Genomic DNA, 21,531 nt, shown 5'->3' with positions numbered 1-21,531 from the left:
GTACATATATTTATATATGCATAAAATCCATCCTCTGGAAGGATAAACAAGAAATTAATAACATTGGGAGATTTCAAGGAAGGGAACTGACCCATGGGAGGGAGATGGGTTTTACTGAGTACCATTTTACATCTTTTAACTTTTAAACCTTTGGAATACATTAATCTACAAGAAAAAAGGAAAAACATGGAATCTAAAGGAAGTGAATTGGTTGGTGGTAGTTTCCAAACCGCAGCTGCTAGTCTCCTAGGAGACTGTGTTAAGTGTAGGGGTGAAATACAGAGCCATGTGAAATGCAGAGAATTAATAAGGCAAGGAAAGGAAAACAGGAAGATATTGCAAAGACTTGTGTATACTCACAGCAGAGTGGTTAGCAGAGCTAATTTGATGAATATATATTTTAAAACTTAGTAAGTTACTAGTCTTGAAATGGTTTGGAAATGTATTTAATGCACAGATTGAATGTCACCACATGATTCATTCTTTCTACATATGGCTATCTACCAAAACAGTATAATTCAAACAATTTATTTTTAATACCTCAAACAAAAACCAACAATTTAAGTGTGTGGCAAGCTACAGCCTGCAGGCCCAATCCAGCCCTTCACTTGTTTTTCTGAAGTTGTGCTGGCTTACAGCCATGTTCAGTTACATGCATATTATCTAAGGCTGCTTTTGCACCATTGAGTAGTTGTGACAGAAGCCACATGGCCTGCAGACTAAAATACTTACAATCTGGTCCTTTAGAGAAAAAATGTTCTGACCTATAATTTAAGTGATCATGATATGATTTAAGAACAAGTTGACTTTAGACAAAAATACCAGTAAGGATAGAGAGACGGACCCATCAAATAGCAAGATAACCAAGAAGTGTACATTTGACATACTTTCCTTGACAAACGTGTGGATATATATTACAGTTATTTAAAATACATATTCAAATAATTTGAAAAGAACTTTTTCTCCCTGATTCAGTTACTTTATTATTTGAGCAATAGAACAGATTGCTTCTTATTATTTAGCTCCATAGAGGTCACACCTGAAAGAGTGATGAAGAACAGTGTAACCATCTCTCATCTGCTGGTGCTTGAAGCAAGATGATAGTTGCTGTCTGTCTTCCAAATGTCCTCATTTCAGCTGCTGAAGATTTTCTGTAGCCATGTAAAACAAGCTGAGAAGCAATGAACTCCTCCTAAACTTTCTAGACTCCATGACTGTTCTATTTCTTCCTGGGGAAGGGTTGTTGTCATTGTTGTTGTTGTTATTTTTCTGAGAAAAGGTAATTGGCTCATTCATGATTGCTATTGAGTTTGTATGCTGCTGGCATACCAGGCACTTGCTGACTACAAAAGTTTTATATAACAAGTTCATGTTCATGTGGTGCCAGATGGAAGACAGACCTCCAAGTTGAGTTCCTATTATTCTACACACTCAGAATCTCAAAATCTTCCTCCAGGTCAAAGTCCTCCAATTGTTCAGTAGAGTCAATGAATTCTATCAGAATACAGAAATGAGAAAGAAAGAAAGCTTGACACTTGGGTTGATGTGGCCAATCAGTGTGTTACTTGGTGTGATGGCAGATTTTTAAATCACTTTGCTAAAGAAAGGCTGGTCTGGAGGAGACTTACAATTAGGTCTATTGCCAAGGATGAAACATTCTCTATAAAGACTTAAAATAATCAGACTTGTTACTTGTTTTCATAGGCCTGATCACAGTGATCTGGCCAATACTCTGCAAGCCCTCCCAGGTACCTTTTGAATCACCCATGGCTTCTTATTTGCTGTTTCTGAACTAGAGCATGGGTGATTCAAAATCTAGTCATTTTGAATTTGCATAGAACTTTTTACACTGAGCTCATGCTCTTCTTTTGTCATTCTTTGAAATCAGCAAGTATTGGCTCAGCAGAAAATTAAAATAATCGGAAACACTATTCCTTGATCAGCCTAGCTGAGCAGAAATTTTACTTTCCAAAGAAAGCCTGAGCCATACTTGCTTCTTTCTCATAAAACAAGTGCTATGGCTGGGTGCGGTGGCACATGCCTGTAATTCCAGCGACTCAGGAGGCTGAGACAGTAGGATTGCGAGTTCAAAGTCAGCCTCAGCAAAAGCGAGCTGCTAAGCAATTCAGCAAGACCCTGTCTCTAAATAAAATACAAAATAGGGCTGGGGATGTGGCTCAGTGGTTGAATGCCCCTAAGTTCAATCCCTGGTACCAAAATAAAACAACCAAACAAACAAACAAAAAACTATGTGTAGGTCTCCTGACCTAAAGCCCTGAGTAAAAGCTTACCTGCCCCAGTGGTTGTCACTTCTGGTTTGGCTGGTGGTACAAAGGGAGGCCAGTGTGATGGATGTTTCTGAACTAATTCAAACATCCTTAAATTTTCATTTAGAATTTCCTGGGGAAGTACAGAAACAGTTGTAAATACTGCAGTCACTATGTTTCTGTCCAGTTGGCAATCTGAGACCCCAAACCCTAAGAGGTTGACAGGTCGGAAAAATGATATAGCAAGTATACATATCATCTACTTGAACCATCTGAAGACCTGAGCCATCTTCAATTCTAGATACTGTTGGCCTGGCAGGAAGTACCCTGGAGGGAATAGCTCATGAAGCCCTATATGCATTGCCCATGTTCCATTCTAAGGCCAGTAGCATAGGCCCAGCTCAATTTAGGGGTGAGGTATTCCTGAACTATTGGCTCCAAAGAAATTTTATTTAAGCAAAATAAATATGTCCCAAGAAAATATTGGTACATAGTGGCATGGTTTCAGTTGTAATCCAACATTTAAGGTATACATTCTAATTTAAATAGACATAGTCTTATCATAAAATTGTCATTCTTGTTTTTTATTGGTCCTTTTAGTTATGCATGGCAGTAGAATTAATTTTGACATAATTATAAAAGCATAAAATATATCTTGTTCTAATTCAATCCTCGGTACCTCTTCCTCCCCTTTCCTCCCTCAACCCTGTTCCCTTCCTTCTACTCTATTTATCTTTCTGCCATTTACCATAGCTATTTTTAGATTAATTTCTTGTTTAATTGTGATAGCAATACAGTTTTGCTACACTCTGAAATATAAATAATGCTCTGAAAAATAATTTTCTATTATATCTCAGGAAATTATTACTGTGGTTCAGATTCAGTTAAGGACAGTAGTGTTAACTATTCATTCACTTGAGAAGAAAAAAATCTTTCCTCCTTATGCTTGCAAAGGCTCTGGGCTTCCTCCATCTCTTGAATCCTTTGGTTTTGCAGAGAGAACTTCGCATCTCCTGCCACCCTTTCCAATACTTTTTAAATTAACCCCTATGATCTCCCTTCATTTTTCAACAAGCATTTATCAATATCTTTCATCTCTATGGAATGTGTTAGAGGCTGATAATGAGGAAGGAAGAGAAAAAGATTGGAGAGCCAGTGATATCACACAAGATACCAAAAAGAAACAATAGCTTCATGTGGATTTCTGTACATTGTGATTCCTTTAAAAGGTAGCATGTGTATATTTTATATAAGTAAGAGAGTAAGTAGAGGGACAAGCTCTCTAAATCATGATGGAATATATTAAGCTATAAATGGACCACTAAAACAAGTACAAAAGTGCTTTAGGTTTCTTTAACCATCTCAGTGTTATGAATAGAGTAAGGAAGAATTTAGGATTGATCAATGTGAAATTGGCATTTTTAGGTTAAAACAATAGAATGTTAGTTGACTTTCAAATGACTTGTGGGCTTAATGGGATGAAACATTAAATTACAAGTGTGTTTGAGAAAAAACATAACTTTCTTTGGTTTCCACAAATCTTCATATCTGATAGATTGTCTGTTCCTTAGTTTCTTTCTCTTACAATAAAATTACATCAGACTAGGTCTATGTTAGTATGAAAAGCAATCTTAAAAAGGAATTAGACTGAAGAGCTTTCATGTTTAAGACTAAGAAAACAAACATCTTTACCTTTTGAACAAGACTACACCAGTTATCAAAGTCTTTTTCTTCTTTGCAGAAAAATCCCTTGGGGGAGGGAAAGCAAAAGAACACAACTTAGCATTGCCCTTTGTATTGCAAGATAAAGGTATTGGCTGAGAATTAGAAGGTGGGTCACCCTCTTGCCCACGTGTATTTCCAGCAAGAGAGGAAGATTGGCTGGGCCTCTCTGTCTCCTAGCCCATTGCCTCACTTAGATACATACATTGGAATTTGCTTGTTCTCACTCTGTCTCTGTGCTTCTCTAACTCTTGCTCTCTCTTTTCCCTGTCCCTCTCCACCCATCCTGTGAGATATTTTAACTTGAAGATCAGTCTCCAAAGCACAGGGTTAATTCTATCACATAAAATGAACAAATATGTACAATTCTAAAGAATGTTCAATTAAACCAGCAAATAGAAGCCAAATAGTACTTTTAGTTAGAGGCAATACTTAATAGGTGGCTTTGGCCTTTAAGGAATGATCTATTAGAATAGACAGAGCCAGCAGTTTCCTTCTCCTCCTCAGAGATATCCAACAGTAGTGAAAGAATAGTTCATAGCAAGAGATAGACTTGTCAGCTCTTAATCACTAGTGTTCTAATGATTGGGTTAAAGGGGGAACAGACAGGCCTATAAACCCCTGGCTACTCCACAGGCAGATGCCCCTTCAATGCATGATGACAGCAATCACGCTTCCAGGGAAAACCTGTAATTTCTTGACATGTATGCATCAAGAAACGGACACTGTCCTCCCAGGAGGTGTGCCCCAGCCATACCTATATTATTCCTTGTGCCCATGGGTGATAATTTGATGGAAAAGGACGAAAGGTGATAATACTAATAAGGACACTTGTAGAATACTTGCAGTGTGGCAGGCCCTCTACTAAGTGTCTTATGCACTTTGCACCTCATATAACCCTACAAGGAAGAAACTATCATTTCCCTCGTTTTGTGACAAAAAAGTCCAAATCTCGGTCTATAGCTAGGAGGTAGCAGAGCATGAATTCTAACTTGAGCAGTTTGTCTCTGGGGTCCTTTCCTTTCCCATTAGATTATGCTGCCTCTCATGGGGGTGGTGAGCCATGCTACCTAACAACCTAAATAACTCCCAGGGAACCAATATGTAACAGGGTAGCATTGTACCCCCTCCCCAACCTTCAGATACTAACCAATGCTACAGAAGGATCCAAGTTCAAGATGTTCATTCTCTGTGGGTGCTGCTGGCAATGGAAAGTCTGATCATCAACCATTCCATTCTCTTCAGTGTCAACGAAGGTCTGGGTTGTGTGAGGATCCAAAAAGATGAGCTCATCACCTGTTTTGAATGAGACATGCTTAACATTTGAATAACCACTGGCTCTGGCCCCACTGCTATCCTTAGGAAAAGGCCCCTTGGTTCTCCTAACCCCTTTCTTGGTGACAATGAGAATGGGATGACAGAAAGCCTGAAGCCAGGGTGAGCATGCTTAAAAGAAGCCACTTGTGCCTAGCTCTAATTATTGAATGAGAAGACTGACCCTAGCATTTACATCTCCTCAAGTTCAAGTCCAAAATGGAAAGCGACATGTTTGGGAAAAGGTGGGAATGAGAGAGCACAGATGACATGGCAGGCTCTGTGAGCAGCAGTAGCAAAGAAGTGATAGTAGAGTCACCAGGCTCTGAGTCCAGGAGCCATTAGGGAGCTGTCTGCCTCTTTTGGCCTTGGAAAGCATCTCACTCAAGATCATCAGTTCTCAGATCTATGCTTAAGAGAGTGCCTCTGGTAAGGGAACAGGCCTTAGCCTTCAAGAGACATGCTACCCAGACTGAAGGGGAATTGCTAACTCTGCTGAGGACTGCTAACTCCAGGTCTTGATTTGGTAACAGGTTAGTCATTGTTAGCAAGTAAGTAAATCCTACCAGAAAGCACTATCTTTGCTACATTAACAGCAGTACAGATGCACCTCACGGGAAAACTCACTTGGAGATGCCTGGCCTTTACATACAAGAGAAAATCCAAACTACATTCATTCCATTGAAAAAACCTAGCCCTCAAATGTCCTGGCAGGAGTTTGGGATAATAAAATATCTACTTTGACCTAATAGTTCCTCTAATGGTCATCAGCACGGGTCAAATAGGTAAAAGTACCTAAGGCAGCATCTAATCTCACTGTCCAGGCCTGAGCACCATCTGGGTCTCTGTCCTCAATTGTTTCAGGTGATAAGAGACATCTATCTGCAGCAAAAGAATGGGGTGGAGAGGGATGTCCCAAATACCCTTTCTGGTATGGCATCCAGGAATGCACATCTATATTCTTCCATTGGTAAAGAATGTATTTTTGATGTCTGTTGAAAAGTTTAACTGTACTGTAAACCAAAGAGAAATCCTTTAACTCTGTGCTAATTTTCTTGTTTTTAAACTGGGGCCATTGGGCCTATATGAGTTACCTCACAGGATGTTATAAGAACCAGAAGATTTAACCTCTGTGAAATATGTATAATACAATACAAATACAAGGTGATCACAGAAGTATCTTTCTTCAAATCAAAAGAATTCCCCTACAAATATATGGTATCCCCGGCTGAGTTGCTTTATGAAAGTCAAGGTACACATCCTCTAGACCATAGATAGGTGAGATTCATTGTATCAAAATAACCTCAGATCACACTAAAGAGTAACAACCAAGATGTAAAGAAGGAAGCCTAAGACCATAGAAAAGTGAGAGGATAAGGAAGTTGAAGACAAGAAGATAGAAAGGCAAAGCTAAACTATAACCAAACTCTGCCACCAGAGTGTTTCCAGTTAAGGTGCTGAGAATAATAACAATGTGTCTGACTAAGCCCAGGACCTTTCCCCATGGGTGGTGTGTGTGTGTGTGTAGTAGTAGTAGTAGTAGTAGTAGTAGTAGTAGTAGTAGTAGTAGTAGTACAAGTAGTGGTAGTAGTAGTAGAGCTTTACAGGCTGCCTCTTTTCTGATGGTAATTATAAGAGAAGACACTAAAAATCATAAAATAATTCTAGAAATTATGTGAAGACTGAATTAAGTTCTCAACTGAGGCCCAGGAAGAAGAAGTAGGCTAGTCAACCATTTACAGAGACAGGGTTAGCCCTGTAAGCATTAGTGCTGTGGATCTCCAGGTAGCAACCTATGCCCAAGTGCAAAGAACAAACATTCCTTCTCTCTAGGCAGGCAAGGCCTGACAACCAGAATCTCATCCAAGGTGGCCAGGGCCTCCCACATAGAGCTTTTCCCAGCTTCCATGCAGGGGGCCACTAGGGAAGCAATGAAGTGTGGTAGGCAGAGATGACCCAACTGGGATGGAATCCTGGCTTCACAATGCTTTCTAGCTAGGTGACCTTGAGAAATAACTCTTTTAATTACATAACTTAGAAGATGAAAATGACAGGCTCTACCCTATGGGGATGTTTTGCAAACAGTGACAAGAAAAAAATCCATATGTGTTCAGTACAGACACAACTTTTTTCCAAATATTTTTGATCCCCGGGTTGGTCAAATCCACATATGTGGAACCCACAAATATGGAGGGCTGACTATATATTTTTGAAAATGTTTTTTTGTCAGGAACCCAAAAGCTTAGAAACAGAGAGTATCTTAAACTTACATAATTCCAAATACTGGATTTCATACTTAGAAAAATAAAAGCCACCAGGGGCTCCAGATTTTCCATTATGCTGTAGTTCTCAGGCTTTACCAGTAGATGGCAGCATTGGAAAGAGCAGAGGCAGCTGCTTAGCAACCACCCTCTAGAGGAAGCCAGGAATAACCGAGGTGTTCTAGATGAAGCCACCTTTCACTAAGAGCATACTATCTATGTGCTTGGCTCTTTTCTGAAGGCTTTACTGCAACATGACCTAATGGTGAGTCAGGCATTAGTTTATTTCACATAAGAACCTGAGACTGAAAAAGTTGATATCCTCTTCCTATAGTCATACAGCTAACAAGTAGGGGACTGATGTGTAACATCAGGTATGTCTGCCTGTTGCCATCCCACCAAACCTTCCCGAATCTCTGAAGAGACAGGTTGGGGAGGATGATCAAGGCCATTTCCACCATGTCCTATACACAACCCTTCATGTCATTCCCTTATAACTGCTCTAGCTCTCCTTGCCTGGTGGCCAATCTAACTTCATAACTTCCTTGAAGCCCATTCTCTAAGCACTCTATTCCTGCCAAAGGCATCCTGTGCCAAATTCCCCTGGATGTATGGCTTCCCTGCTTATGGTCTTCAGCACTAACTGGGTATCTGGGCCCTTAGCATTCAAACCATGGTCTATGGACTAGCAGCATTGCACCACCTAGTTACAAAAGTAAATCTTAGGCTCCGCCCCACACATACTGACTCTGCATTCTACTAGTAACCTGTGTACATTCACGTTTAAGAGGCACTGGGCTAGCTCATTCTGTGTGATCAGAGCCTTAAATGTCTTTTGCCACAGATAGTAAGGAAGATGCCTAGGTCTCCAGAGGTGTTGACCTATGCAGGGAATTCCAGGCTGCTCAGTTAAGATCCACATTAGGAGGTTAGTGGTTTTAAGGCTTAGCTCTCACTATTGGGAAGAGAAACTTCCATCTTTGTCACCTCTAATTTCCACCCTGGCATGACTCTGAACATTGAATAAGCAAGCCCAGCTATGGGGGCATGGGAAGCCAGAGAATGTTCCACCTAACCTGATTGCCTGAACCTCCATAAGAAGGAGACCAACAAAGCTAAGGGACAGAAACCTCACTGCCCTGGGCTCCACAGGCAGGAAAGAGATGTTCTGGAGCAATATTGTGACCTTGGGGCAATCCCATGAGAAACTGAAACCATCTTATCAAGAGGAAAATATGTAGGTACTGAAAAGGAACCTGCTTTCCATCAGGCATAAGGCAGCATTACCCTTTGTAGGTCAGGCTAAACCCAGAAGGAGCTGACCAGAGGTCAGAATATCCCTGAGCTAGATGGGGGCCCACTTACTGGAACTGCCTGGTCTCCCATGCACACCTTCACCCCATACCCTCCCCTAACCCATGATGACTTACTTGCGATTCATCCTTTCTTACCTAAGAATCCTATGAAATAATAGGCGTTATTTGGCTTTCCTCCTAATGCCCCTAAAGACTGTGGCATCTTAAAACACTCCTAGAGGGAAAGAGAATGCAAGATTCTCAACTCACTTGTGGACTGCTGCTCACGGATCTCTGTGCTGACATGGCGGTGTGATGGGCAGGAAGCAATGGGCTTGGGGAAAGAAGCAACTTACTTTGAACGCGTCTACATACACAGGATTTATTTGGTTTATGCCCAGGCGAAGGGGCACAATGAGCAGCAGGGGTTTCCAGGTTAGGCTGAAGGCAGAGGTGCCTTTACTGTGGTTTGAAGCAGTCAGAGAATCAGAGATTCTTTCATCAGCTGTGTCAACACTCAAGGGTAGGACACAGCACATTTTTTCTAGAAACAAAAGGCAAGAGAGCTGGATGAGTAAGAAGTATCTAGCCCTAGGAGATACTACAAAGGTAAAACTAACAGGGACGTCACATGCTCCCTATCTTGCCTGGAAGGCCCCCGCCCCAGCCACCAGAGCTCAGCTGGCCCTACTTCCTATAGGAAGCCTAGGCCATTCCTTTAGCTTCATGATCTTCTTGCTGGCCCATGAGCACTTGCTTAGTTCAGTACAGGTATTTGGGGCTCATGGAAAGAATCTCATTTCTCAACTAGCCTGCAAGTCTTGACAGGGACTTTGTCTTTGGGTTTCCCTAAATCCCATGGCAGGGTACACAGGCTTGGACAAGGGTTGGCCTCCATGAGACATCTACTGGTAGTTTAACAGATTATACAGAGTTTGGTTGTCCTGCAGGGAAGGGAAGTGATACTTCTTTGAGAGGCAGCAAAACCCTCTAATGTTTTTCCTCCCATTAAGAAGGCTAAAAAGGAAGAGAAGCAGAGCCCTGTGTTTCTCTAGGGCCCCCTTTCCTGGCAGAACAGGCCAGAGAACCCCAGATTTTCAAATAGTGAAGAACAAACTCATCACCCACCAACCAGGAGGGTAAACAGGCTAGGGAACTCACTGATATCTTCAATGACCACTGTGTTATCCATTGAAACATAAACAGCCAAGGAATTCCACTCATCAAATAAAGCAAGTTTTCTGCAAAGGAACACATAATGAGTCACAATCGGAGAAATGGAAATAGTAGGAAGCAGTACAATTTATGCCCAGTGTTTCTGATGTCACCAGAGAGGCTGGTGTTTGGGTTATCTCTGGCTCCTTTGAAAGAGCTCTGGAACATTCCATGTCTAGGGACTATATTTGAATCTCAGAAAGAAGACTCCACTTCCCATCATGGAAACATCTATCTCATAAACGATGGTTCTCCTACTGAGTGAAAAAGAAAAGTTACCTATGTATCTGACCCCTAAATCCCAAGAGATTTTGTTTCCTTAAATAAAGACATTCTGACTGACACCTTGTCTTAAAAAAAGAGGAAATAATGTTTTCATTTTATATATATATATATATATATATATATATATATATATATATGACTTGGGTGTAGGTCAGTGGTAGAGCACTTGCACAGCATGCACAAGGTCCTAGGTTCTATCCCAGCACCAAATATATATATATATATATATATATATATATATATATATATATATATATAGAGAGAGAGAGAGAGAGAGAGAGAGAGAGAGAGAGAGAGAGAGCATAGATAATATGCATAATGAGTCTCAGGAAAGAAAGAGAGAGAAAGGGGGAGAGAGGAGGGGATAGAATGAGAGAGAAAGATGCATTTTTATTTCCTTCCCAGCTACATTGAGAACCCTATTCAAAGAAACTTACACCACAGATGACTCAAGTGTGGGGGCCTTACTAGTCAGTGGCTGAAGAGAGACAGTGTCAAACTGCATGACATCAGGGCAGATTTCTAAGAAAACCCTTTTAAAGGAGAGATTAGCTGAGGCCAAAGTAAATCACCCTTCTCATTTTCCCCTTACCTTCTTCCCTTGCCAGTTTGAGAAAAGACATGTTTAACTTGGCTACTTCTGGGATATGTGAGTAAAGTCCAGTCTCATTGGACAAAAGAAAAAAACATTCTATCAAAGCAGCTCCCAGGAAGAAGTTAATTAACATTACACCTGTATTGCATTCATTTTATTTTTTAACTTATTTTAATTGGTATATTATAATTATACATAATAGTGGGATTCATTATGTCATATTTGTACATATTACATTCACTTTAATGCATTATATTTCCCCATAATAATAAAAATGATGATGATGATGGTATGAGACATTCCTCAACTTATGATGGTTTGACCTAAAACTTTTTTACTTTACTGTGGTGCAAAAGCAATACACATTGAGTATAAGGATCTTTCCCCAGTCTAGTGATATACCACCCAATACTCTCTGTTGTTGTTGTTGTTGTTATTATTATTATTATTATTATTTTAGTACTAGGGATTGAATCCATGGGTACTTAACCACTGAGCCACATCCCCAGCCTCTCTTATTTTTTTGTTTTGAGACAGGGTCTTGCTAAGTTGCTCCTAGCCTTGCTAAATTGCTGAGCCTAGCTTCAAACTTGTGATCCTCCTGCCTCAGCCTCCTGAGTCACTGGGATTATAGGCATGCAGCACTATGCCTGGTGCATCTGATACTCTCCCGTAATGGTGGGCAGTGGCAGTGAGCTGCAGCTCCTAGTCAGCCACAGGATCACAAGGGAAACAACCCATACTCTACAATGGACCATATTACTAAGCTGTAATGTTCGGTAAGTTAGATATATTCAATGTGCTTTCAACTCATGATATCTTCAACTTACAACAGGTTTATCAGGCAGTAATTCCAGGAACATCCATAATGTTGTTAATGACAACAACCACAATAGTCAGAGCCCACATAAATTATGTGGGCTAAATTATGTGCTTCCGTTTGTTTACTGTTAGGAATCTCAAAATTCAGAAGAAAGAAGGAAATTCTAAGGGAAGTAATTTAAAAATCAGGTATTTCAAGCCAGGTTCTAGGCTCAGCATAGTAGTTCTAACCTTCTACACTTTCTGCCTGGGGTTCCTAGAGCAGTTCCTGAAACACTGCCAGTTCCTTGCTCAGCAGAGTCAATGATACCCAAATGACACTCTTGATTAAGGCAAAAATGTGGTTTCCTGTTAGGAAAATTACATTATAAGTTTTCCTTCGATCCCCAGAAAGCCCAGACTGCTCCTAACACATGCATATTTCCAAAGCAGTTTAGTTAATTACTTAGTAATGGATTAATTGCTAATAATTGAAACAGGTCCCCTTCTGTACTTTACATGGAGTAGGCCCTGCCATAATGCCCAGGAACTGAAATACACTGTATCAAAGGATGCCTGATAGTTTCATTCTTCTCCTCCCTAAATCTGGCCCCAAATTCTAGCTGCCATTTTCATTCATTCATCAAGCATTTATTGAGTACTTATGTGTGCCATGAAGTTTTATGTGCTAGAGTTACAGAGTGAACAAAAAAAATCTAGCTTCTGCCCTGAGTTTTCATTAACAAACTGTCAGGAAGGAAGGAGGGACAAGAAGAAAGGTGGCCTGCGGTATAGGAACATCAGATGCCCCATTAACTTCTGAAAAGTTGAACCTGACCTTTCCTCTTACATTTGGAGACAAATTCTGGAATTTAACAGGATAACTGCAAAAAGTACCACACTGGGCTACCTTGAGTCAGCTAAGAGATGACAAACAGGTGAGGAATTCCAAGACAAACCCTAGGGGTTCCCTCTCCTTCAATAGGTGGTGAGTTCCGCTAGTTCAAATTTCAGCACTTAACGTAAGAAAGGCACCAGTAAATGTTAAATGAATTAATTAATGGATTTTTAAACTATGGGGGGGGGTCCATTTCTTGCTTAGACTGGCTAAGCCTCTACTACTTAATCCTTTTCACTTCAAAGGACCCCCAGGCTAATAACTCCCTGGCACAAGCACATCAATCTGTAGGATGAGCTACTGGATAAATCCTGGGGTAAAGCCACATGTACTGATACAGTAGATACAACTCTGTTAAGCCAAGATAGAGGTCCACACGTATACATTTCAAAGAACTGTCTAAGCAAAATAGGTTGATGGAAAGTTTAGTTGGCTGGAGGGGGGAAGCAAAGGAAATGGTAGAATAGGCAAATGCTAGACTCTTTTACTTACTTTAACACCTGTGCAACTGTGTTTGGTCCAAACCATTCGCCAATTGATTTCCCTTCTCCTACACCCATTTGTGCTGTTTTTATGTGGAAAAAATTGACATGTTAGCAAAATATCTTCCAATGAGCCACAAACTCTTAAATGTTTGCATAAATAATTAAGCAGATGGACAACTTAGAAGAGTCACTTACATAAGGCAGAAAAAGAAAAAGATCAGGTATAGGTATTCCTTTCAAACCACTAATTAAGGATCTTACCCATTTGATGGATAGAATAGCAACAGTCTTTTCTATCTAAGAAGCACTGTAGAATCCGTTGGTATTCTTTGGGTTGTTCTTTTTGTCTCTCCCAGTTCCAGTCTTTTGAAGGAAAAAAAAGAGCTGAAATCATTATTGTAACTGTTTTTTACCTCTAAGCACTCCTATTGTAACTACAAAGTAGAAGGAAAATAAAGGTATAACATCTAGAAGACAGGAATGATGGAGTTAGAATATTCCTAAGTATCTTTCATCTGGATGATAAAGTCATCTGAAAACTGACTACTTTTCAAAGACTCAGTGGATATAAAGCAAGAGCCAAATAAGTAGTTGACCAAGGATTTGACTTAATTCAAGGACTGGAGCTAGAAAGATATTATATAAAAATGGTATTACCAAAGGTCTTTCTGGCCAGCTATTGTAAATAGGAAGTCAACAAAAAATTGGCAGTGTATCCCTGTATAACCCAGATGCCATAATATCTCAGCTCCAAATGAACAGCAATAGCTTTTCCCTTACATTCTGGCAGCATCACCAAAAGGGTCTCACAGAAGGCTAGAGATGGGGTCTATTCTGACATATAGCAGTTTACAGGGAAAGATACATAACTCACAGCTAAGGAAATTTTTAAAAATTTGCATGCTTCCATTTTTACAACACCTTTTGAAAAGTCCGGGCTGAGCTTTGAAAAAAAAAAAATACCTTTGCTATCAGGTGTTTGAGGCTTTCGTAAGACCAAAGCCAAAATCACTGCAGATGTAGGGATTCCATCTGTGCCTTAGGAACAGCCCCCCAAATCCTACATAGGCCACTTAGAACTTACTGATGACAATTGCAGAAATGCTATTTAATTAAAGCTATGGACAGGATGCACTACTCCCATTCTCTCCGTTCTAGAAATTCTGTCTAATGGGACAGATTTCTGAGGCTTAGTTTATGTCCAAGACATAAATTTCTCTCCTGAGGTTTTAGAGAGAGTCTGAATTCATGGCTAAAATGCACTTGAAGCCAAAGGCCATTATCTTTAGACTCTTCAGTTCCCTTTTGCTTCTGATGTTTCTAAAACCAAAGTCTTAAACTTCAGATCCAGCACATCCTTCAAAAGGTGAACCACATCCAACTTTTTTCATGAGCTACTGAATTGTCCAAGTCTGGGGAAATCCTGATTAGCTAGCTGCTAAGTACCATTAAATATTTGCTGATGACAGTGCTAAGTGAACACTGCTTCTCCATTTTAAAGTGACTGAAGAGGAATCAATCCAAAAGACTTCTTTACAAAATTACATCTTTTAATTCACCTTAACTACAAGGTTGCTTTCCAAATATTTCCTACTACTTGCTTTTATGTTGCAATGATTGAGACTGCTGACTGTGGCTGCTCCCCATTTCCAAAATTGAAAAAATTATCTCGAAGTGTTTTATAAGTGAGAAAAACTTAAATAATAAGAAGTGATCTGTATCAAGAATATGTGTACAGTAGAGAAATCACTGGACAAGGAGTCAGAAGATCTGCATTCTATCCCCCATCTATGTATGGTCCCTTCCTGTTTGACCTTGAGCAAATCACCGCACCTCCATGAGCCTGTTTCCTCATCTGTAAAATAGAAATTATGATACTATCAGTGACACAGGATGTCCTAAAGCCTGAAAAAAATGGCAATATGCCTAAAAACCTCCCCAGCCCTTCGCTGATCCTCTCTGAAAACTGTAGCAGGATCTTTGAGCTTGTATAGGTAGGGAACAGGAGCGATGTTTCCATACCTCAATTAGCAACAGCCAATGAATTCAGCAGCCCAATCTCATCCAAAATGTCCTTTCACTCTCTCTTCCCAAAGTCTAAATGGACTTTCACCCAAGTGCCTGAACTGGCATCCAGCCAGAGTCATCCTCCAGATGCCCACAGGGAAGCACACACAATGTCTTTAAAATAGCAAGACTCAAGAGTTCCAACAATGGTTACCCGAAGGTTCTTTTTTTTTTTTTTAAAGAAAGAGTGAGAGAGAGGGAGAGAGAGAATTTTTTAATATTTATTTTTTAGTATTTGGCGGACACAACATCTTTGTCTGTATGTGGTGCTGAGGATCGAACCTGGGCCGCACGCATGCCAGGCAAGCGCGCTACCGCTTGAGCCACATCCCCAGCCCCTACCAGAAGGTTCTTAATTAATGAAGCTTGCTCCTGAGGAAGCTAATTTAAGGATTCCTTCATCATCAAATGGACATCCTCAGTGAATCAAAAATGAAAATAGCACCAGCTCGCTCATTAGGCACTTCCTTTAGGTCACTTACATCCTTCATCAGATGGGTATTTTAAATGAGGTCAAGAAACAGACTTACCACCACACCCTTCTTCCTGCTCCCTTTGTTATCTGGTATTTTTAAACAATAGCAAAGATGGAAACTCCAAATGACACACCTGCCTCAATGCTCAATTCTGTCCCAGGAAGATAACCCTCTGGCTTGATGAGTCACAAGGAAATGCCAGCTGTTTCCTTCTTATGAAGGACCTCATTCACTTGTCAGCCCCACCTCTTGAGTTTGCAGAGAGCAATTTTAGAGCCTGCAGCTTTGTTACTGAGTGTTCCTAAAGCTGAGTATTAATGTTAAACCAATAGCAGCAAGTGATACTACAGAGATCTCTGAAGCAGTTTATAGAACAAATGGAACTCACCCCTTCCTAAGTGTCTACAGATAAGGGCTTGAGCCAGCATCATCTGTCCACAGCGCAGCATACATCCCCAGCCAGCATCTGATGATGGGCCCGTTCCCCCTGTTGGCAAGATAGATGAGCGTGACTTATGAATGAGTTCCTTAAATTGCCCTTTCCTGAGGCATCAGCATATCTGGGACTCACACAAGACAGGCATTCTTTGAAAACAGAGGCAAGAGATATAGTGGGATCAAACAGGATTTGGGTACAGGGTTGGAAATTGAAATGACAATGGTGAATCAATCAAAATGGGTTCTGTGGCCAAAGACAAAACAAACAAATGAACTAAACCTGCCCTTTGGATTTTCTGCTTGGAGACATCTAGGTATGCATGCAATTTTGATAGGTGACTGTACTGAAATGTATGACTAGCAACAGTTAGTCCATTCAATGTCATCACTCACCAGACCAAACTGCCCTGCACAGCTCATTTGCATGGCCCTGAACTTCTCAGAGAAGCCAGTGTTGCCTTAGTTTAAGAACAAATACTATGAGAGGTAGTCATCAAAATGGCCCATGAGATTCGGAAGGCTCTTAATTGTTATAAATAAATATTATGAAGATCTCAACAACAAAGACAATTTAATATAGAGGAAAGAGCCCTAGATTAGGCATTAGAAGACCAGTCTAGTTATATATCCAAGTCTCATTTATAGACTGGGGATAATAGTACATACTCTGTGTACATACTCTATAGGTGTCGTGAGACTTAAATGAATGTGTGCTAGAACCCATGCAGGATGATACAAACACTTGATGTTATGAGAATAGTCATAATATAAAATAATAAGACAAGTAGGCCAAGGTTTCCTTTTGTTGTAAGGACTGAAAGAAATTTGCTAAAGTGTAATAGGGAGAAGTAAGACAATTTGTGAGCTGGAAGGGAAGTCCTTTGCTCTCGCTAATGCTGGAATTATAGGCCAGAGTAGTATGAAAAAGGTGCAATGGGATCCACATAAAGAATAAATTGTCTATTCCCAAAACATTGTCAGACTGAATTGGAAATGCCTTTCAGACTTGCAAAGACCTACTCACCCAGAGAAAGTTAACAGTTTGGAAACACTGGGTATTCTAGATTTTTTTTTTTCTGTTACTGCTCGGAGGACTTTTTGTGAAGAGCAAAGAAAATGTCTATGTAGACTTCATATTTGTTCCTTTACAGAAAGGTTGATTTCATTTCAATTACATGGTCCATTCCTGTGTCAAAATTGGTCAGGTTTCTTCTTAGGAGAGTATCTTCTACCATTTATAGGCCCTTTTCCTATAGGTCTGTATTAGGAAGTAGCTACCCAGCTTGCAAACATTTTACAAATCCTCTCAAAAGGAGCATACTTATTAGCTTTTAGAATGGTCTTTTTTTAGATGGTAGTTAGAAATGGATTAGAATTAGTTCTAAGAAAATCTACTCTAATTCTTCCCCCAATATCAAGGTGCTTTCATTTAATAAGAAAAAAAAATCAAAGGAATGATTTTCTTCCCTTCAAGATACAAATTGTCCTTAATAATCAAGTAGTTCTACAAAGCAGTAGACTATCATTTAATTGATGTTACCCAAAATAAAAGCTTATGTTACTTTTTTCCTTACTCTCAAAAGTAAAACAAGTAATGCCATCTGGTGCCAGAACACTTGGCAGTAGGGTCAAAAGTATACTGCCATAACATGTTAATACTGTGGAACCATATGTGATGGGGTATTTCAGCAATGAACTATTTGGATGAAATGTGAGACCTTCCAACCTCCCTAAATCAAATTCTTTGCCATAGTGAGCTGTGAATTCTGAGGTTTCTGTGAAGTCACTGATAACCTCAGACAAACTATCTAAAAGGAAGAAAGCACAGTATAACAAATGGTATACCTACCAATTGGTGAAAATTTCCTTCTGTATGTAAACCATAGACGAGCACTTATATCAGACAACAGCTTAGATTTTTCTGTAATTAAATGTGAAATTAAAATTAAATCACCATATCCCATCTAAAAATTCTGCATTTGACTTCTAAGCCAGAAGCAAAACTTATTTTCAAATAACTATTCATTCCATTGTTATGGGGCTAGGGAAATTAATAGGAAACCCAATCTCATTTTAGTCACATAATTTCAATATTTCTCCTCACCACAGCTACTCTACTAATTGATTCAATGACGCTGCACAGTTCCTGTCTCTTCCTCATTCAGCTACATAGTCTTCCCAGGTATTAATACTGAGGTCATGGCCAAAAGACAATGAATAGGAAATGCAAGGATCTGAGATAGTCCACTAATAAGGCAATCATCCCCAGCCTGAATGATAGTGGTTATATGGATCTCTCATCAGTGCCCACAATCTATTACCTAAAACTAAGGGATTGTATGTTTGTGTATGAATGCATGTGTTTGTGTGTGTGTGTGTGTGCATGTATATGTATAAGTGCATTCATTTAACAGAAAAGGAATTGTCCCTGATAAACAAATTAAGTGTGTGAGAAATTTATCTGTAGTGCCTAACGAAACTGGTATTCATAATCTAAATGAATATATAACATCACCAATATTTTTGTGTATTTTTTCAAAGCATGCTTTCTTGCATTTTATGATGTGAATTTACTTCCATGGCCATAGATATGGCTTCCTCATTTCCACCTATACTTAGATGTGGTTTTGTCTTTCTTAGTCATCTCTCTCCCTCTTTTCAACAACACATTCATATTTGCATTCTGTATATAATTTATACAGTTGTTGCACTTTAGAAGAAAAAAGGAATCAGGCACAGTGGCATATGCCTGTAATCCCATCTACTTGGGAGGTTGAAGCAAGAGGATTGCAAGTTTGAGGCCAGTCTCAGCAAGTTAGGAGATCCTGTGTCAAAATAAATAAAAAGGGCTGGGTATGTAACTTAGTGATAGAGAACACCTTTGCCCTGAAACTGAAAAGTCAGCAGCTCGAATATAATAGAAGCAAATCCTTTCCCTTGAGAAACAAAGACACAATCTCTCACAATCCTTTAGTTGAAAGGTTTTCTCTTTACATTTGCTGTATTGGTGGTTTAATCCCTGGTACAGGAAAAAAAAAAAAGGAAATTCAATTTTTGCCAATATTTTCTATTTTCTCTCCTTCCTTTCCTTTAAGCAAATCAGAAAGTTGAGCTTTCTGGATTTTCCTTCCCCTTCATGCCCCCAGTGCCTACCACATTTTGTGATGCAGATGTATAATGGTTAAAAAAAAAAAACCTAAGATTTCTGGAGTCATACTCTAGCTGGGTTTGAACCCTGATTCTGCTGCTTATCAGCTGTGTGGCCTTGTTACTTAACCTTTATGAGTTTCCATTTCCTCATCTATAAAATGGGGAGAATTATAATATTTTGTTGAATTGTGAGTATTCAACAAGATAATATAGGTAAAGTGCTTAGAGGGTGCCTGGTATGCAGTAAGCCAGTGCCAAATGTTATTTTATACCTGCCTCTCAAACATTGACCCCACTTGCTCTTGCCTCAGCAGTCCCTATGCCTTCTAGCTTGGCTTTATGGTGGAAGGCTGTGCAAACATTTTAATGATACTTTCACTTTGAAAGACATTTCCCAGTGTTTTATTTGAATATGGGCCTATTTGGCAACCTGGGTATACCTGCTATGATGGGTAGCAGAAGTAGAAAATGTCCTCTCCAATCCCCTCATTTTAAATACTAGGGAAGGAAGTTAAGATCTAGAAAGACAAAGTGACTTACCTGAATTAGGAGAAGAATCTGAATATGCAAAGTATCCTAATTACTAGCTCCAGGAAGCCAGACTCAAGAGAAGGGGCAAGGCCTGCCTCCTCTCCTGTCTTTTGATCAGCTTCTTCCTGTTCCTTACCTCATTCTAAGGGCCTCTGAAGAGGTTCTCTCCTTAGAATGATAAAAATCTCAGATCTACCTCGTTTGAACTCAGGATTTATCTGGGTGCTGGGTTGTTAGCAGTTTCAGGGCAAAAAGTTCTTTCCCAATCTATAAGAATGTGATGGTAAGGAAGAGAAATTCAAGTTCCCTTTCCATCTAACTGCAGAGGCTAAACGTTCTATGCAAAACCAGAATAAACTGAGACAGTGTTCTAGTCAGAAAAGATCTAAAACATAAGAATTCTCATATTTCTGAGAGTCATGATTTGTTTAGAAGTCCCTGGTGTTTTCATCTAAAAAGATAAGGATGTGAGATGAATGAGAAATATATAGCCTAGTCACCAAAGACTAGATACTGGTTAGTGATACCAGTAGATCTGTGTTTTTGAAACCCAAGACTTCTATAATTTGGGGTTCTCCTTTAAGGAAAAGAACAAAAATACATTTTTTTTACAAATTGCATAAAACCTATACCCCTATGAACACAGTGCTAGGGCCTAAGGGCCTTGGAAGGGGCCTGTGAGGTAAGCAAGGGGCCTGAGGCTTAGATTCCATTCTCTACATGATAAATCCTCCTCAGAGCAACATCAACATTTATGAAGGTAATGCTCTGTCAACTCAAGAAGTAAAAAAGGATAGGTCCTTAACCTCAGGTGCCCACCTTAGTTGGCTTCTCACAGATAAATGCTACGAAAACTTACCTGTTTTAAGGAAATGCTGCTTCCCCAAGATCCATACCAGCTCATCTGTATCTGGAAATTCTTCTAGGTAGTCAGTGAAAATAGTAATCTGGTTTTCACACTTGGACAAAACTGAAAGAAAATGAAAGAAAGAAACACAAGCAAAATTTAATAAAAGGTCCTTACTTCAGTGGTTTGCTGATTATTACCTTTGCCCTGAAATTGAAGAGTCAGCAGCTTGAATCTAATAGAAGCAAATCTTTTCCCTTGAGAAACAAAGACACAAGCCCTCACAATCCTTTAGTTGAAAAGTTTTCTCTTTACATCTCTCTCTCCTTTTTTTTGACCATTTCTTTCTCACAATCCCATTTAAAACAAAATTCTAAAAAAATTGGCCACAGTTGCTTTAAAACTTTTTTGTCCACCATGTGGCCTTCTTTGTAAATAGCCACTTAGCAAACTTCTCCTAGCAGGAGTGTATCAAGGTGAAACAATAATACCTGTGTAGCTCATTACTACTCACATCACAGGGGGTATCACAATGTTTATATGGTAAGGTTTCTAGTGGCCAGTGGCTTAAAGGAAGCTATGATAAGCCCTGGAAGATTGTATAACTGTAAAAATGGGAATATTTTAGCTGAAAGACCAGATGTTTTTACAGTATTTTTATTTCCCATTTTATTCACATATGGCTTCTGCAAAGAAGGCTCTTGATGCTGATAATAAATATAACTTGTTCTTGGGATTCACAATGTCTAGTGTGATATTGTGATATAATGTGAAATATATACTTAGTCTCTGTCCCTGTTTTCTGGCACAGAGCTCCTAAAAACATTTGTAATTTCTTGAATGCTGAGGATGCCAGGTGCATCTTCTGTTCTGATACTTGGTCT

The 21,531-nt window shown here is 39.5% G+C and overlaps 1 protein-coding gene across 2 annotated transcripts in view; it reads right to left on the bottom strand.

The window, feature by feature from the left end:
• Positions 1–430: 430 nt before the first annotated feature.
• The window catches only part of Atg4a (autophagy related 4A cysteine peptidase), a 51,896-nt gene continuing 30,795 nt past the window's right edge, over positions 431–21,531 (bottom strand). For both annotated transcript variants that reach the window (XM_027934802.3, XM_027934810.3), the window contains 12 exons: positions 20,660–20,770; positions 17,969–18,040; positions 16,070–16,168; positions 13,400–13,501; positions 13,146–13,218; positions 10,021–10,100; positions 9,216–9,403; positions 9,016–9,094; positions 5,140–5,285; positions 3,960–4,016; positions 2,292–2,400; positions 431–1,494 (listed from right to left, as the gene is read on the bottom strand). In XM_027934802.3, the coding sequence (XP_027790603.2) occupies positions 1,424–1,494; positions 2,292–2,400; positions 3,960–4,016; positions 5,140–5,285; positions 9,016–9,094; positions 9,216–9,403; positions 10,021–10,100; positions 13,146–13,218; positions 13,400–13,501; positions 16,070–16,168; positions 17,969–18,040; positions 20,660–20,770 (1,187 nt within the window). In that variant the 3' untranslated portion in view covers positions 431–1,423. The remainder of the gene's footprint in view (positions 1,495–2,291; positions 2,401–3,959; positions 4,017–5,139; positions 5,286–9,015; positions 9,095–9,215; positions 9,404–10,020; positions 10,101–13,145; positions 13,219–13,399; positions 13,502–16,069; positions 16,169–17,968; positions 18,041–20,659; positions 20,771–21,531) is intronic.

The sequence above is a fragment of the Marmota flaviventris genome, chromosome X, assembly GCF_047511675.1.
Source record: "Marmota flaviventris isolate mMarFla1 chromosome X, mMarFla1.hap1, whole genome shotgun sequence".
In the NCBI taxonomy this organism is placed as follows: domain Eukaryota; kingdom Metazoa; phylum Chordata; class Mammalia; order Rodentia; family Sciuridae; genus Marmota; species Marmota flaviventris.
The sequence above is the reverse complement of the archived record's forward strand: the minus strand, read 5'-3'. Positions and strand labels throughout refer to the sequence as shown.